This window comes from Microcaecilia unicolor, chromosome 3, assembly GCF_901765095.1.
Source record: "Microcaecilia unicolor chromosome 3, aMicUni1.1, whole genome shotgun sequence".
Taxonomy (NCBI): Eukaryota; Metazoa; Chordata; class Amphibia; order Gymnophiona; family Siphonopidae; genus Microcaecilia; species Microcaecilia unicolor.
Window position 1 is genome coordinate 34,678,145 of NC_044033.1, and position 18,242 is coordinate 34,696,386.

At 45.3% G+C, this 18,242-nt stretch overlaps 1 protein-coding gene across 1 annotated transcript in view; it reads left to right on the forward strand.

Annotated features, from left to right (window-relative positions):
* Nucleotides 1–18,242, forward strand: part of MSH6 (mutS homolog 6) — a 71,346-nt gene that overhangs the window by 29,812 nt on the left and 23,292 nt on the right. Inside the window, exons 4-6 of the mRNA XM_030195825.1 lie at nucleotides 330–2,880; nucleotides 8,873–9,141; nucleotides 9,551–9,668. Coding sequence (XP_030051685.1) covers nucleotides 330–2,880; nucleotides 8,873–9,141; nucleotides 9,551–9,668 — 2,938 coding nt within the window. The remainder of the gene's footprint in view (nucleotides 1–329; nucleotides 2,881–8,872; nucleotides 9,142–9,550; nucleotides 9,669–18,242) is intronic.

The window sequence follows — 18,242 nt, forward strand, 5'->3', positions numbered from 1 at the left end:
TTTGCCTGAAGAGGGAGGGGTAGAATGAAAACATCTTGTGTTCTCTTTTTCCCTACGTTGGTCATTCCATGTCAAGTGGTCTGGTGGTCCCTGCGCAACCATCACGGATTTCGATGAAATTTTCTGTGAACATTCATACATGCCCCCAGTGAACATTGGTAAAGTTTTACGTTCGCCGATGCAATACTTGCTGAGATACAGTAATCTGTTTGACCCCATACTGCAGCCTTTGCGCAGGGACCACCAGACCATTTGACATGGAATGACCGCTATAATGCACCCATACATGCTAAATTATGGCTACATTCATCTTTTTTGCTTTTCTATAGGTGGATGAGAGCTCTTCTGTGAGTGACACTGGTGAGAATGAAAGTGATGAGGAGATCAGAACAAATAAGAGACAAGCTCATGAGAGCAGGAGTGCCAGAAAGGCCAAAAAACGAAGAGTTAGGCTGGAATCTGACAGTGATGCTGAAGGTTCAGATGATGAGTTCAAACCAGACACTAAAGATAATAGGAGCAGCGATGAAGCCAGCAGTGGAGTAGATGAAGCAGAAGTGTCTGAGGAGGAGACTGAAACAGATTCTGAAAGTCCAGTCAAAATTCCATCTAAACGAAAGAAAGGGAGCCTTGGCACCCCTGCAGCAAGTAAACGTTCACAAAATGAACTGTCTAATACACCCAAGAGGGCAGTGAGCGTGTCCAGTGAAACAAAGTCCAAGCTGTCAACCTTCTCTGCTCCTGAAGCATTTGAGTCCCAGTCAATTGTGGGTGGTGGAGGAGACACTGGAGCTACTGTTTGGGACCATGAAAGGCTTGAATGGCTTAAAGATGGGAAAAGAAAGGATGCAAAGAGGAGAAAGCAAGATGATTTTGATTATGATCCATCTACCCTCTATGTTCCAGAGGATTTCCTCAATAAGTGCACCCCAGGAATGCGACGATGGTGGCAGCTGAAGTCTCAGAACTTTGATGCAGTTATCTTCTATAAAGTTGGGAAGTTTTATGAGTTGTATCACATGGATGCTGTCATTGCTGTAAACGAGATGGCGTTGATATTCATGAAAGGCACTTGGGCTCATTCTGGTTTCCCAGAGATTGCATTTGGACGGTTTTCCGATGTCCTAGTTCAGAAAGGGTTCAAAGTAGCCAGGGTTGAGCAGACAGAAACTCCTGAGATGATGGAGGTACGTTGCAAATCTGTGGCACATCCCACAAAATTTGACAAGGTTGTGCGAAGAGAAGTGTGCAGGATAATTACTAAAGGAACACAGACCTATAGTGTTCTGGATGGCAACCCTTCAGAAAGTCATAGCAAATATTTACTGTGTGTCAAGGAGAAAGTGGAGGACTCTTCAGGCCAGCATCATTTGTATGGCATTTGTTTTGTCGACACATCTGTAGGGAAATTTCACGTGGGTCAATTTCTGGATGACCGGCATTGCTCAAGGTTAAGGACCCTGGTGGCACATCACCCTCCAGTTCAGATCTTGTTTGAGAAAGGAAACCTCTCTGTAGATACAAAAAAGATCCTGAAAGGCTGCCTTGCATCTGCTATACAAGAAAGCTTGCTTCCTGGCTCCCAGTTCTGGGATGCATCCAAAACACTAAAAGTTCTTATTGAAGAGGGCTACTTTGAGGATGTCAAGAATGGAGAAAGTAGTGGCACACTGCCTCCAGTGATTAAACACATGGTGTCCGAGAGTGATGCACTTGGTCTCACTCCCAGTGACAACAGTGATCTCTCACTTTCCGCACTGGGTGCATGTGTGTATTATCTCAAGAAATGCCTTATTGACCAGGAGCTATTATCAATGAGAAACTTTGAGGAGTATATTCCTGCAGATATTGATATTGCAAACTCTAAAGATGTGAGCACTTATTTCGCTAAAACCAGTCAGCGAATGGTGCTAGATGGTGTGACACTGGCTAACCTGGAAATTCTGCAGAATGGGACAAATGGTTCCTTGGAAGGAACTTTGCTGGAAAGGCTTGACACTTGCCTGACTCCCTTTGGGAAACGCCTTTTGAAGCAGTGGTTATGTTCACCTCTCTGTAATCCTCATTCTATCAGTGATCGTCTAAATGCAGTTGAAGATATCATGGCTATACCTGACAAAGTCTCTGAAGTCGTTGAACTCCTAAAAAAGCTACCAGATCTTGAGAGGCTACTTAGCAAAATCCACAGTATTGGGTCACCACTGAAGAGCAAAAATCACCCAGATAGCAGGGCTGTCTTGTATGAGGAAACTACTTACAGTAAAAAGAAGATTGCTGACTTCCTATCTGCCCTGGAAGGATTTAAAGTGATGCAGGAGGTTATCAGGACTATGGAAAACGCTGTTGATAGCTTCCAGTCTAAAATACTGAAGCAGATAGTAACTCTAAAAACTAAAAATGCATGTGGACACTTTCCTGATCTGTCCAATGAACTTAGAAGGTGGGATACAGCTTTTGACCACGAAAAAGCTCGTAAGACTGGAGTTATCACTCCCAAAATTGGGTTTGATCCAGATTATGACCAAGCACTACAGGACATCAAAAGCCATGAACAGAGCCTTCAGGAGTATTTGGAAAAGCAACGCAAACGACTTGGGTGCAGAGGCATAGTATACTGGGGAACTGGGAAAAATCGTTGTCAGTTGGAGATCCCCGAAAACGTTACAGAGCGTAATGTGCCGGAAGAGTACGAACTGAAGTCGACTAAAAAGGGCTTTAAGCGGTATTGGACTAAAGCAATTGAGAGGATGCTGGGTGACTTAACCAACTCTGAAGAGCGAAGGGATGCAGCACTAAAAGACTGTATGAGGAGACTGTTCTACAACTTTGACAAAAATTACAGAGACTGGCAAACTGCAGTGGAATGCTTTGCTGTGCTAGGTAGGTGGTGGTTGCAGATCATCGGCAGGTTACAGGTTAGAGCCATTGCTGCACTTGGATACATTACATGTTCATTGGGTTCTTGTAATGCTTTTGTTTCTTAGACATTAGTAAGTTGTGGTCCTGTCTCACTGTGACAAATTTCCCACCCCTGCTTCACTGGTGCTTGCTTGTGAACAGGGCCAGCACATCCATTAGGCAAGCACCAAGATTCTGGAAATGTCAGAAGGCAGCATGCACAGGGGAGTAGCCAGACACCCAATTTTGGGTGGGCCTGGGCCCAAGATGGGTGGTCAGAAGAACTGTGCCTTGTCCCACAAGTGATTTGGTTTCTTCTTCTCTCACCTACATATACCATATGGTCTCTCAAACATCCTCTCCCCCCCCCCCCCCACCTGCATACCTTTTTAAATAGCAGATTCCCACAGCCTTCCCTCTGATTCAATTTCCTGTTTCCGCATAGGCGGGAATACATCAGAGGGAAGGCTGTGGGGCCGGTGTGAGCAGTATGTGTCAGTCGCTTCTCGCTGCAGGCGAAGATCTGCTGTTTACAAGATATGCAGGAGGGACAGTTGTTGGGAGGTTTTGGCTGGTGGGGCTTGGGGATAATTTACAAGATATAGTAATGCTCAACTTGAAGGGATAAATTTTTTTTTTTTTTGTCTTTTGTCTACTTTTAGAAAACTACTTTATCCTACTAGACCAGTCCCAGACCAGTGGGTTATTTTACCCTACCAGTAGGTGGGAAGCAGAGAATTTGAATTTTTCACAATGATATCACCGATACAAAGAGTAGTTCTGTCTCCAGCAGATGGTGCAGGTCAGATTGGTGCAGTAGGATTCGAAACGAGTCCGACTTTCTAGGGTGCAGATTCCGGCCTGCTGCGCTGAGGTAGACCGTGGCCAGTGCAGCCAGGAATTGGTCCAGACACCATCACCTGGTGGAGCTTGGAGTAGCAGTGCCCTCCACATAGATGTCAGAATGGAGTGAGGCACAGGGACCATGGCCTCACTAAAATATTGAGCCCCACTCATCACATAGCAACTGAATGTCTCCCAAACTCCACCTTAACACACACTGGCTTTAACAATCAACAGACAGACGTTATAGGACATGTAACCTCTGGCTGCCTACTGATTGCCATGTGTACTCAGCCTGCCTGATACAGCAACCGGCTCTCTCTCTCACCCTCACCTTTAGTGCCAATGCAGCTTTCTCTTCCACTCTGCTGCTGTTTTTATTTTCAGTGCTGGAGTGCCAGGAACCCCCACTTCTGCTACAGCAACTGGAGGACTGAGTATGCCATGTAACAGGTGGTTTGAAAGGGAGGTAGTCTCTAGAAGGTGATAATTTTTCCACATGGCTTTACTTGAGGGGAAGGGTATGGGGGAATATAATAGGTTGTATGTAGATAAAGGGGTGGGAATGGGGAGGGAGGGGGAAGGGTTTTGATGGATTGGGGGAAGGGAGCAGGCTGAGAAAGAGGATTAATACGAAGGATGGGGATGATTTGATGGTGATAGGAATAGTAGGGTAATATTGGGAACATGGAATGTCGTGGGTGCAAATAATCCAATGAAAGTGAAGATGTTCCAAATGTTGTATGGATGTGCCTTTCTTCCAAGAGAGATGCATTAGCCGAAATTGGGTGACGGAGCCGGTGATGGGAGGCGGGACTGGTGGTTGGGAGGCGGGGAATCCTGCTGGGCAGACTTATACGGTCTATGCCCTGAAAAAGACAGGTACAAATCAAGGTAAGGTATACACACATGAATTTATCTTGTGGGCAGACTGGATGGACCATGCAGGTCTTTTACTGCCGTCGTCTACTATGTTACTATGTGGATAGGTCTGGACAGATGGCACAGTATATAAGGGAGAAAAGCCTGGGTAAGGCTATCAAAAGGCAAATGAGTAAGTTGGGTTTGAGAGTCATGGCGATGACATTCAACATAGATTATACTTTTTTCTTTTTTTTTCCCCGCTGATCATGAATCCTACTCAAGGTTGGATGTGTGGTAGATAGGGACAGAGAATATGTGTCAGGTAAAGAGATGTGAAATTAGGTCGACTACTGTCTCTGGCTATGTCCTAGGCCTACTTGAATTGAACCGGGTGGGAAGAGGGTGGTGGACCGGAGAAAAGGAGAGATGTAAACTCGAGCCATTTTGAAAGATGAGCAGATTTCCCAGGGAATTAGGGGAAAATGGTGGACGTATTTGGAGTTTAGTGATGATGAAAGTATTAAAGTGGGAACTATGTGGGATGTAAGTAAAGTTGCACTGCGAGGTCATTTAATAATTGGTTTGTGCCTGTCGAGGAAAGAGGAGGAAGTGGGAGAGTTTGGAGCAAGGACACAGTAGGAAGGAGGAGGCATGGAAAGAATCATGCTTTTTGCAGGGGCAGCTTAATGAATTGCTGCAGGAGAAAATAGCATATGCAACGGCATGAAGATAACTATGAAAAGGGTGACGGACGTAGGTGTGGGGGGTGAGAGTACATGCTGAAGTGAAACATCCAAAAAGGGGACAAGTTGATAAAAGTATCTAAAGATGTTGCAAATGCTTTTTTCAGTATTATTCGGAGCTGTATATACTTCACAGGGGCAGGTGGCAGAGGAGGCCTTGGAAGCCACCTTAGCCAAGACAGGATTAGTGACAGTTCACACCAACGTGAGGGATTGACCATACTATCCAGTGCGGTGTGAAGAGATCCTTAAAGAACATAAGAACAGCTGTACTGGGTCAGACCAATGGTCCATCTAGCCCAGTATCCTGCTTCCAGCAATGGCCAATCCAGGCCACAAGTACCTGGCAGAAACCCAATTAGTAGCACAATTCCATGCTACCAATCCCAGGGCAAGCAGTGGCTTCCCCGTGTCCATTTCAATAACAGACTATAGACTTTTCCTTCAGGAACTCGTCCAACCCTTTTTTAAACCTAGATACAACAACAGCCATTACCATATCCTCCGGCAACAAGTTCCAGAGCTTAACTATTCTTTGAGTGAAAAAATATTTCCTCCTATTTTGTTTTAAAAGTATTTTCATGCAATTTCATTGAGTGTACCCTAATCTTTGTACTTTTTGAATGAGTGAAAAGTCAATTCACCTCTACCCGCGCTCCACACCACTCAGAATTTTGTAGACCTCAATCATATCCCCTGCAGCCATCTCTTTTCCAAGCTGAAGGGCCCTAACCAGTGGAGGAGTGGCCTAGTGGTTAGGGTGGTGGACTTTGGTCCTGGGGAACTGAGGAACTGAGTTTGATTCCCACTTCAGGCACAGGCAGCTCCTTTGTGACTCTGGGCAAGTCACTTAACCCTCCATTGCCCCATGTAAGCCGCATTGAGCCTGCCATGAGTGGGAAAGCACAGGGTACAAATGTAACAAAAATAAAATAGATACTATTGGAGATTCTACATGGAATGTTGCTACTATTAGACATTCTACATGGAATGTTGCTATTCCACCAGCAACATTCCATGTAGAAGCCTGCGTGGCCACATTGGTGATCTGCAAGGGCTGACTTCTACATGGAATGTTGGAATAGCAACATTCCATGTAGAATCTCAAATAGTAGCAACAGTGGAGGAGTGGCCTAGTGGTTAGGGTGGTGGACTTTGGTCCTGAGGAACTGAGTTTGATTCCCACTTCAGGCACAGACAGCTCCTTGTGACTCTTGGCAAGTCACTTAACCCTCCATTGCCCCATGTAAGCCGCATTGAGCCTGCCATGAGTGGGAAAGCGGGGGGTACAAATGTAACAAAAATAAATAAAATAAAAATAACCTCTTTAACCTTTTCTCATATGGGAGCAGTTCCGTCCCCTCTATCATTTTGGCCGCTCTTTGAACCTTTTCCAATTCCACTATTTCTTTTTTGAGATACGGTGACCAGAATTGATCACTACTAAAGGTGAGGTAGCACCATGGAGTGATACAGAGGTATTATAGTATTTTTGATCTATCCCTCTCCTAACAATTCCTAGCATCCTGTTTGCTTGGCCACTGCCGCACACTGGGTAGAAAATTTCAGCGTATTGTTTACAATGACACCTAGGTCTTTTTCTTGAGTACTGACACCTAAAGTGGACCCTAGCATCAGATAACTGATTTGGATTTTTCATCCCAATGTACATCACTTTGCACTTGTCTGCATTAAATTTCATCTGCTGTTTGGATGCCCAGTCTTCCAATTTCCTGAAGTCTTCCCAATTTCTCACAATCTGCATGTGTTTTGACAACTTTGAATAGTTTCACGTCATCTTCAGATTTAATCACCTCACTCGTTCCGATTTCCAGATCATTTATAAATATGTTAAATAGCACCGGTCCCAGTACAGGTCCCTGCAGCACTCCACTATTCACCCTCCTCCGTTGAGAAAAATGGCCATTTAACCCTAATCTCTGGTTTCTGTCCAGTAACCAATTCCTAATCCACAGAAGGACATTGCCTCCTATCCCGTGACTCATTAATTTTGTCAGGGGTCTCTCATGAGGTGCTTTGTCAAAAGCTTTCTGAAAATGTAGATAACACTACATCAACTGACTCACCGTTATCGACGTGTTTATTCACAGCTTCAAAGAAATGAAGCAAATTGGTTGAGGCAAGACCTCCCTTGGGTGAATCAATGCTGATTGTCCCATTAAACCATGTTTGTCTACATGTTCTGTAATTTATTCTTTATAATAGTTTCCACTATTTTGTCTGGCCCTGAAGTCGGGCTTACTAGTCTTTAATTATCCTTATCACACTGGAACCCTTTTTAAAAATTGGCATCACATTGGCCACTTTCCAGTCTTCAGGTACTATGGCTGATTTTAACGACAGTCACTAACAGCAGATCAGCAATTTCATGTTTCAGTTCTTTCAATAACTTGTCAGTTTGGCTCAGTACATCTTCCAAGTTCACCATTTCCTGTACAGGTAGATCTTTTACATCTTCTTCTGTAAAAACTGAAGCCAAGAATTCATTCAATCTCTCCACTATGGCCTTGTCCTCCCTGGGTGCCCCTTTTGCTCCTTCCTGATCTAATGGTTCCTCTTCCCTCGCAGGCTTCCTGCTTTTGATGTACCTGGAAAAAAAGTGTTTACTATGCATTTTTTTGTGTCCACAGCATGGGTGTAATTTGACTGCTTCAGTTGGGGGGGGGGGGCAAAGGATGGATATTAGCATATTTATCTAATATAGTAATTTGCTCCTCCAACATTCCAATGTGTCTCACTGGGATCGTAACCACCTGCTGACATCACTCCTCTAATGTTCACCTCCAACGTTCCAATGAATGTCACTGGAATTGTAACCACCTGCTTACGTCACTCCTCCAACGTTCTCCGTCCCCCCTCCCTCCCAGTTCCATGGGACCCTGGAACTGGGAGGGAGGGACAGAGGGAGGGGGACACTGGAACTCGGAGGGGGGCCTGGAACTCAGAGGGAGGGGGCAGGGGAGAGATGCTGCACATGGATGGATGGAGGGGGCAGGGCACAGAGAACGTTGCCTGCATATGGATGAATGCAGGGGAGAAAGCATAATGCAGGGGAGGGAGGGGACCCTGAAACTCGGAGGGAGGCAGGGAGGTGACGACCCTGGAACTCGGAGGGAGGGAGGGAGGGGACGACCCTGGAACTCAGAGGGAGGGGGGACAACAATCCTGGAACTCGGAGGGAGAGGGGTGTTGACCCTGGAACTCTGGGGGGGGGGGGGGCCCCCCCTGGCGCGCGCACACACACACACACACACACACACACACACACACACACACACACACACACACACACACACACACACACACACACACACACACACACACACACACACACACACACACACACACACACACACACACACACACACACACACACACACACACACCGAGGAACACCTTGCTAGCGTCCATTTCATTTGGGTCAGAAACGGGCCTTTTTTACTAGTTTGTATATAGACACTTCAAATTATGTGTTTTTGTTTTTTTTTCTTTTTGACAAACAGATGTTCTGATATGCCTAGCACGCTACAGTCAGGGAGGTGATGGACCAGTGTGCCGGCCCCTCATTGTGCTGCCAGATGGTACGAAACCATTCCTGGAACTCAGAAGTTCTCATCATCCTTGTATCGCAAAGACTTTTTTTGGCGATGATTTTATACCAAATGATATTTTGATTGGCTATGAGGATGAAGACAAAGAAAGCAATAATGGAGCCTCCTGCGTGCTGGTTACAGGCCCAAATATGGGGGGGAAATCTACCCTCATGAGACAGGTGACTGCATGTTGTCTGGGGAAGAGGGAGAGTTTCAAAATTCTCAAGAATAGCACTTGATAAGTAACCAAAGGACGCTAGGGGTTGTTTTGGGGCTTTTTTGTTTCACACTTTTGTGTGTGTGTGTGTGTGTGTGTGCTAAAATATGAATAATGTGTGTTAATTTAACATATAGTAAATTTAGGACATGCAAATTCATTTTCATATATGCTAATGAATGCATACTAATGGGGCACAACCCTAAAGGATTCATTTCCTTGTCTAGGTGAGTTCAGTTATTCGATTCAGAATGGGGAAAAAGGCTGGAAGAGGGGCAAGGGGTTGTAAGAACATGATTCAGGAATAGAGTAGGAAGCGTACGTTGAATTGTGTGCACTGAATTTCTCCTCCCTATTTTCACGTTCCACAGGCTGGTCTGTTGGTCATCATGGCCCAGATGGGTTGCTATGTACCTGCTGACACCTGTAGGCTGACTCCAGTTGACAGAGTGTTTACAAGACTAGGTGCTTCAGACAGAATCATGTCCGGTAAGGAGCATTTTTGTCATTTAGTTTCTCATAGTATGAAGGGATAAATGAAATCCTACTTCTGTTAGCAAGCTTCCCAACATGAAACCAGTGTACCTCACCTGCATTTGTCAAAATTAACTGATTTTTGACAGGTGACACACCCACTTCCAGGTTTTCAGCCAATCAGAAGCAAGAACATGCCCACTCCATGTCCCTTTGATGTCACCGCCCAAGCCATGCCCCAGGGGCGTGGCCAGACACCCCAGTTTGGGTGGACCTGGGCCCAAGATGGGTAGGCAGAAGAACTACGCTTTGTCCCACAAGTGATTTGGTCTCTCCCTCTCTCGTCTGCATTTCTTTTAAATAGCAGATTTTCACCAGCAGAGAGCAGCAACTAATACACACTGCTTATGTTGGCCCCACAGCATTCCCTCTGATGCAACTTTCTGTATAGGCAGGAATACATCAGAGGGAAGGCTGTGGGGCCGGTGCATGCAAAGATATGTAATTTACAAGGTACGCAGGAGGAACAGTTGTTGGGAGCTTTCGGCTGGTGGGGCTTGGGGATCCCTGCCAGCCACATCATAGGAGTGCTGCTACTGGGTGGACCTGAGCCCAAATTGGATGGGCCTGGGCCCACCCTTGGCTATGCCACTGCCACGCCCACTCCGTCATCTTGGATGACATTACCGGATATGATGTCTTGACCTCACCCAAGCCCATCCCATTTTGCATAACCATTCCCCTTGCCCTGCCTTATTTGCATAAGCCTGCCCCTTTTTAAAAATCTCACCCCTGAGCACCACACTTTATGGTGATGCCGCAGGAAAGGACAACACAGCCATGTCCCTTTTTCAAGATGGCAGCCACTACTGCATGCATCACGTCACTTCCTGTTTCCACTGCTAGCCACCATCTTGGATGGGGTGATGTGCTGGGAAGTGATGTTAAAAAAAACAAAAAACCGAACACTGCCTCCTACAGTCTCGACAGAATTTAGTTGCGCATGCTCAGCTTAACCTTTTTTTTACCATAAGAAAGAAAATAGACATTTTTGTTTTCTTTTTCTTGTAATTTTTTTTTCTTTCAAAAGGATACCTTGTGCTTACTTTTAAAGCTGTTTTTACTGAATGACAGCCATTTTAGGTTTCAAAATGAAAGAATAGGCTGTCTTCCTCTCTGCCTTTAGCTTATGTAAGAAACCGTAGGCGTCTGACTTTTTAGGCTTTTCAAATCTGTTCACACAGGGGCAGAAACCCATGGGCTGTGCCTGCAAGAGCTGCCCCCCTCCTGTTTTCAAGAGACAACTGTGTGAGAACGTACCCTGCTGCGCGCATATACACCCACCCACCCCGTATCCTGGTCTGTGAATTCTAAAACACAGGGATAGTATGAGCAGAAAAAGTGCTTTTTTTTATACAGGGGTTGCCTGTGAAGGTCAAACAGCCTGTTGCTGAGCTAATTGTTTCTGCAGCCCCTCCAAAACAAAATCCCCTCTCCAACTCACCTCTCAAAGCACAGCTTCTGCTTTGTGTGACAGACCCTCCCCCTCTCCCTACTCCCCCTCCTGTTTTCAAGACCTCTGTGTGAGCTCAAATCAGGCTTCCAGACTTCACACAGCTAGAAACATCCACCCACATCCCAGTGGCGTAGCCAGACAGCCAATTTTGGGTGGGCCTGAGCACAAAGTAGGTGGGCACAAAATTTTCTCTCTTCCCTCCCCCATTGTCCAGCATTTTCCCTTTCTCTTCCCTACCATCCACTGTCTATCTTCTCTCCCTGGATCCATCTTCCCTCTTTCTCCCCTCCCTCACTTGTGCATCTCTCCTTTCCTCTCCTCTTCTCCACCTTCATGTCCAACTTTTCTCCCTCTCCCTGCCTTGAGCCCCTGGTTTGACATCTCTCTCTGCCCCCCACCACCACCATCATCATCTCTCCATCCTTCCTTTCCCTCACTGCCATGTTCAACATTTCCCCTCTCACCTCTCCCTTCCACTTCCATGTCCAAAATGTTTTTTTCTCTTTCCCCTTGCAGCATCTTTCCGTCCCTCCCCAGCAATACCCTGTCTCACTCCCTCATCCCAACAGTGCTCCTGTCTCTCCCCGACCCCCCACCCACACACCACCACCACACACACACACGTTTTTCCCTACCTTTCCCCAGCGACAGTCTGGCACCTGGCTGCAGGCCTTCTTTCCCCTCCCCTTCGGGCAGCGCCGCAGTCTATCCCTACAGCTGAGCAAAGCTGCACCGCACCGGGTCTGTCTCCGTCTTGCCGCTACTTCCGCCCTCCGGCTCCGTTGTGGTCTTTGTTTGCTCTTCTGCAGCGGTTCCGGATCCGCGCGCTCCCAGGCCTGTCTGTATGCTGCCTGCGACTGCTTCCTCTGCGCTGGCCCCGCCTACTCTTCTGAAGAGGCGGGGCCCAGCGCAGAGGAAGCAGTCGCAGGCAACATACACAGACAGCCCTGGGAGCGCACAGATCCGGAACCGCTGCAGATAAGCAAACAAGATCACGGAACCAGAGGGCAGAAGTAGCGGCAGGACGGAGACGAACCCGGTGCGCTGCAGCTTTGCTCAGCTGTAGCGATAGACAGCGGCCGAAGGGGAGGGAGGGGAAAGAAGGCCTGCGTGCCGGCGGGGGATCAATTCTTTTGTCGTCGCACTGCATTGTCGCTGGGTGGGCCTGAGCCCAAAGTGGGTGGGCCCAGGCCCACCCGTGGCTACGCCCCTGCCACATCCCCTCTCCTTCTCCCTATCCATCCACCACAGAAAGAAAATAGGCATTTGTTTTCTTTTTCTTTCAAAAAGATACAAATCTGCTTTATTTTGCTTTTAGCAGTGTTCACCTGAGAAACATACAAGTTACAGTTAAGCAAACCTCTCTGCATCCTCCACCTGCCCTCACCTTGTTCTCTGTCTGTAGCCTTCTCCCACCCCTTTCCCCAAAAAGTTGTCAGAATAAATGCTTTTATATAGGGATTGTTTTGCCCCCTAACAGTATTGATCTAGAAAGCATACAATGTTTCTTTTTTTTTTTTTTTTTTAACTCAAGTAAAAGTGCCTAGTTCTGCATCCTCCATTGTGACCCCCCCCTCCCTTTTTTTTCCCTAGCCTTTAGCAAACTTACAAGAAGTCCAGGCTGTGCCTCTGCGTCTCTTTTAGCAAAACCATCAGCCCAACTGGCTGCAGTCAGGCCCTTGTACATAGCAAGATGCAACGTGTACTTGCGGCTAATCCTACCCCCCCCCCCCCCTTATATGGCTCCCCCACCCACCCAGCTCTAGTGTTGAAACGCGCGCCACCTTGTGAGGTCACGTACAAAAAAAAATTTGTAAGCGGAATTTACTTTGATCCGGAGGCAGTCAGGAATTTGCATTTTTGCTATGGCTACTGATGAGTTTGGCGTGCATTTTGCCACCCTTTCACATGCATTATAGGGGGGGGCCCTCTAATAGTGGTAAAAGTTTCTTTGTTAAAAAAATTTGTTAGAACACGCCGATCTTACATTCAGTGTGAAACCTGATTAAATCATATGGTGTTAACACATGGTGGCAACCTATGTATGAAGAATTGTCAAAACATTACTCATTTATACATTTTATGGATTTGCTGCCGGTGACATTTAACGATGACCTTTTTCCGCCTCATAAAGTAAACCTGGTCATCATCAGTGATTTTATCAAGACTGGTTGTAAAAATGATGAGATTGAAAAAGCCTTTACTAAATATACACGCCACAGAAATGGAAGCATTATATACATCATCCAAAACATTTTTTGTCAAGGCAGAACAAGCCACACCATCATCTTAAATACAAAATATATGGTGGTGATTAAAAATTTGGGAGATAAACAGCAGATAGCTGTTCTTTCCAGACAAATGTGCTCGGGCAAGACATGTTTCTTTCTCAAGACTTTTGAAGATGGTATCAGAAAACTGTATGGCTATCTCGTTATAGATTTGAATTTGTTGATGCCTGAGGCTTACAGATTGAGGACTGACATCTTTCCCCCCACTTTGACGGTTGTATACGGTGAGAAAACAGCGGGCGTCTATAAAAAGAAGTGACAAGCTTCCGCTTTTTCCACATGCTGTAAGCTTTCATAGGCAACAACATGTCTAGCCATCTGAAGAGGAACTTGGAGCTTTTAAAACTTATAGTTCAGGCTTTGCCTTGCCAGAGAAAGGCCGTCACTGGTATTGCTTCGGATGACTTAATAGCAGCTATAGCGGAGATGGCCCTAAACACTGTGAAAGGTAACATACTGTTACTGCAGCACCAGATTAGCTTCCTGAAAAGACAGAGGTGTTCAATAAAGAGTCTTGGGGGCAAAAGGATACTTCTTAAAACAAGAAGAAACTGGTGATGCAGTCTGGGGGTTTTATCGGACCCTTGCTAAGCTTCGCCTTACTGCTGATCACAAGCCTCATCAGTAATGCAGTATGCTGAAAAGATGTACTTGGTCCCTAGCCAGCAGTAAGAGGTCCACCAGATAATAATAGAATGGATGCCATTCAAAGGTTCGATGATGAAATGAGTGGTATTCTGCTACAAAGCCAGATGGCACAACTGAAGAATAAGATCAGGAGGCAGTGCAGCAACACTGTCTCTGCCTCTTCCTCTCGTTTGGCAAAACCATCAAAGCCCCACCTGTAAGCAACTGTGCGCGTTTTCCTATGGCCCTGCTTTTCAGCGCCTACTGACTTAATGCAGATGAGGCCCTAAAATATGCTGCACATATATCCCCACATCCATCCACATCCCTCATGCCACATCCCACATCCTGCCTAGTATGAAGGATAGAGCGGTTTATTAATTGTTAAATAAATCTTTGTTCCCCCCCTCAAGTTAGAAAACTACAATTTATGCCATACCCACCTCTTCTAGTATGCCCACCACTGATGCTGCCCCCTCTGCCTAATATTACTGCCTTAGGGTCTACCTATCCTGCAGATCACAGGTCACTACAAATATGAAATTATTAGCTAAATCTGTAGGAAGTTAACTACTTCTTTATTCTTAGATGATTGAATATATATTTTTAGGATGTTAAAACTTTGTTGGATTTTTTTTTTCTTCTTCTTAAGTTAATATAGGACCCACATCCATTTATTCTTCACTCTATGAATAGATACTAGAATGTGTTGAAAAGTAATTTCAGTTCCAGGCTCCAAATAAACTAATGGATTATCCTTTGTACCCCCCTCCCCCCCACCACCACAGTATGTCTCATAGAAACATAGATCACTCATATAAACTTACTGAATATTCCACTAAACTCTTCAGCGGCGGAGTGGAGTTGAACGGGTAGATGTGAAGCGTTTGTTTATGCTTACCAAAAATACTAGGACTAGGGGGCATGCGATGAAGCTACAATGTAGTAAATTTAAAACGAATCTGAGAAAATCTTTCTTCACTCAACATGTAATTAAACTCTGGAATTTGTTGCCAGAGAATGTGGTAAAGGCGGTTAGCTTAGCGGAGTTTAAAAAAGGTTTGGACGACTTCCTAAAGGAAAAGTCCATAGACTATTATTAAATGGACTTGGGGAAAATCCACTATTTCTGGGGTAAGCAGTATAAAATGTTTTGCACTTTTTTGGGATCTTGCCAGGCATTTGTGACCTGGATTGGCCATTGTTGGAAACAATATGGCTGGGCTTGATGGACCTTTGGTCTTTCCCAGTATGGCAATACTTATGTACTTATGTGTACCTATGACATGCTAAAGGGGCCAAAAATACATCCACCAACTTGCTCAATGGTTCCAGTATTGTCCCTTTCAGGGCTACAATCGGTCTCCCTGGAGGGGAAGTTGTCCCTTTATGAATCTTTGGTACCAAATATAAACGTGGTGTTTTCGGGTGCTGCGTTATGAGAAAAAAAAACATCTCTTGTTGAGTGATCATGTTGTCCAGGTGTGTCCCAGTGACTGTATCAGTTATAAGCTCATGTAAATATCCTACCGGGTCTTCAGAAAGAGCAAAATACGTATCCGTATCTGCTAACTGTCTTGCCACGTCCTGAAGGTATACTTGAACCAGTTGAACTGTAGTCGCTCCCCCCTTGTCCGCTTTTAATATGATCAACTGGCGATCATTCCTCAATGCTTCCAATGCCCTTTGTTGTCATTGTGTCGTTATCTTGAAACTTCGTTTGATGAGTGTTCTCAATTTTTACCAATTGTTGCATAATCAAATCGTAATACACCTGTATGGTGGGGTCCAACTGACCCTGAGGCATCCATGTTGATTTTGTGTGAAAAAGAGAGACATCCGCAGGAGTTTCTTTCCCAAAGAAAAATTTTCTTAATTGAAGCTTGCATATAAATTGCTGCAGCGCTATTCTCATCCGAAACGGATCATATCTTTTCAGTCGGAACAAAACCCAGTCCCAATTCCAGGACCTCATATTGATCCTCAGTCAAATTACAGTCAGCCAATATTGTCACCGTTGTTCTCTGGTTGTGGGAGCTCTCGTAATGGGGCCCATCTGTTGTTGTTGATGACGGTTCCTGAAACCTTACCTTGCCTCTCCCACGAAGGCGTCCTGTGTTCTGCATCCCCATGAAAAAGGGGCCTCAGTTTGATTAGGATCTCTCTGTACTTGTTCCTCACTATGATTCGAGTCTGATGAGGACGTGTCATAAGGTACTCAGGTAGATACCCTAGACCTGTATTCTGTGGAGTTCCAGTTATAAACATTCTGTGACTCATAGTCTTTCATCTCATTTTAGTTTTTTAATTTTCACAGCACGTAGCTCCTCCTTAAATGTACGTATCTTATTTGATAGATCAGTATAAGATTTATCATACTCCTCCTGGGTCCTGTCCTGTTTCAAGGCCTCAGAAATCCCTCCTATTCTAGTATTTAATTCCTTTTCCAACACTGAAGTGGACTCAACCACCAACAACATTAGATCTTTGCTACATTTATTAAGAATCACATTCCATTTATTAATAAATGTTGCGTCGTTTGTGAATAATTTCGGCGGTTTATATATACGGAGCCCCCTCGGTATCATATGGTTCTTCACGTAGTGCGCTAACGTATCAGCATGTAAAGTGGCCCTCGTTAGTCTTTTTAATTGAGTTTCCAATTCCATCCACGTGTTGCTACTAGTGGTGGTGGACTCTGTACCCCAAATGTAGGAATGCTGGAGCAGCGACGTTTCTTGTTCAGTAAAGAAAGCAAACTCAACAGGGACTGTAACGGACATCTTTCACAGTGACTCATATAAACTCACTGAATATTCCACTAAACTCTTCAGCGGCGGGGGCCATATAGTTCTAATAACATCCAATAGTTGCCCAGCGCCTAAAACTCTCCTAATCACAATATTTAATCAGGACATCATTTCTTTTCTATTTTTTTATATACTACCTGATGTATATTTAAACATCATTTTATATAGCTTGTATAGAGCTACACATGGGTGGACCGATGAGGAGCCAATGGCACTTTAAGAAGGGGGAGTAATCGGGTCTCCCGATTAATGAAATGTTGCCATCATTATATTGAGCTACTGAGGTCCTTAGATAGATATATAACAAATTTATATGTAAGCCACATTGAACCTGCCATATGGTGGGAAAATGTGGGATACAAATATAATAAATACATTTTTTGAAGAATTTGAAGATCTCTGTTCTGCATGTGACTGCAAGGCCATGTGTCTGAATAGGGATCTGTTCGTTAGGTTTTGAGATTTTGATAACATATTGTGTTTCAGATTTGGCAAGACTGTTCTCCTAATTCCTGGTCTGTATGCTAATTTGGTTTGTGTCATTTTTGGTATACTGGAACTGTAACAGCTTACAGAAGTTATTTATAATGGAAAAAGAACACATCATTTTTCTTCTCTTATACTGGTGTAATAGGCCTAGTGGTTAGGGTGGTGGACTTTGGTCCTGAGGAACTGAGTTCAATTCCCACTTCAGGCACAGGCAGCTCCTTGTGACTCTGGGCAAGTCACTTAACCCTCCATTGCCCCATGTAAGCCGCATTGAGCCTGCCATGAGTAGGAAAGCGCGGGGTACAAATGTAACAAAAATAAAAATAAAATATATGTGCCATGGCTGGTAAAAGGGTTGTGGCTACTGTAGGGGTGGAGCCATAGTGATCCCACCCCTAAGGTTACCCATAATGAGTACCAGTACCTTTTTTCCTACAAAAAAAAGCACTGGGGGCAGGTGTCTGATAGTGGAGGAGTTTGTGTTGCTCTCATTGAGGGGAGGGGAGAGAGAGATGATGCTAGATGGGGGGGAGGGGAGAAAGGAGAGAGAGGAGATGCTGGACCGGTAAGGAGGCACCGACTAATAGGCTGCGGGGGGGGGGGGGGGGGGGGGGGGGGCGCCAGAATCTCTAGCACTGGCCCTGCCCGTCCTGTGAGAATATTAGCCTGCTTGTCCTCGGAGAAAGCGAAAATTCTCTGAGGACAGCAGACTAGGGCAGGAAGGCACTCGCTCATGCGTAGTGGAACGTGACTCATGCTCCAAAGAGCTCTGTAAAAGCTTGATACAAGCTCTGGATTGGGCAACGCAGACCGCACTACCCACATGGAAGAATATATAGCCTGCTGTTCTTGGAGA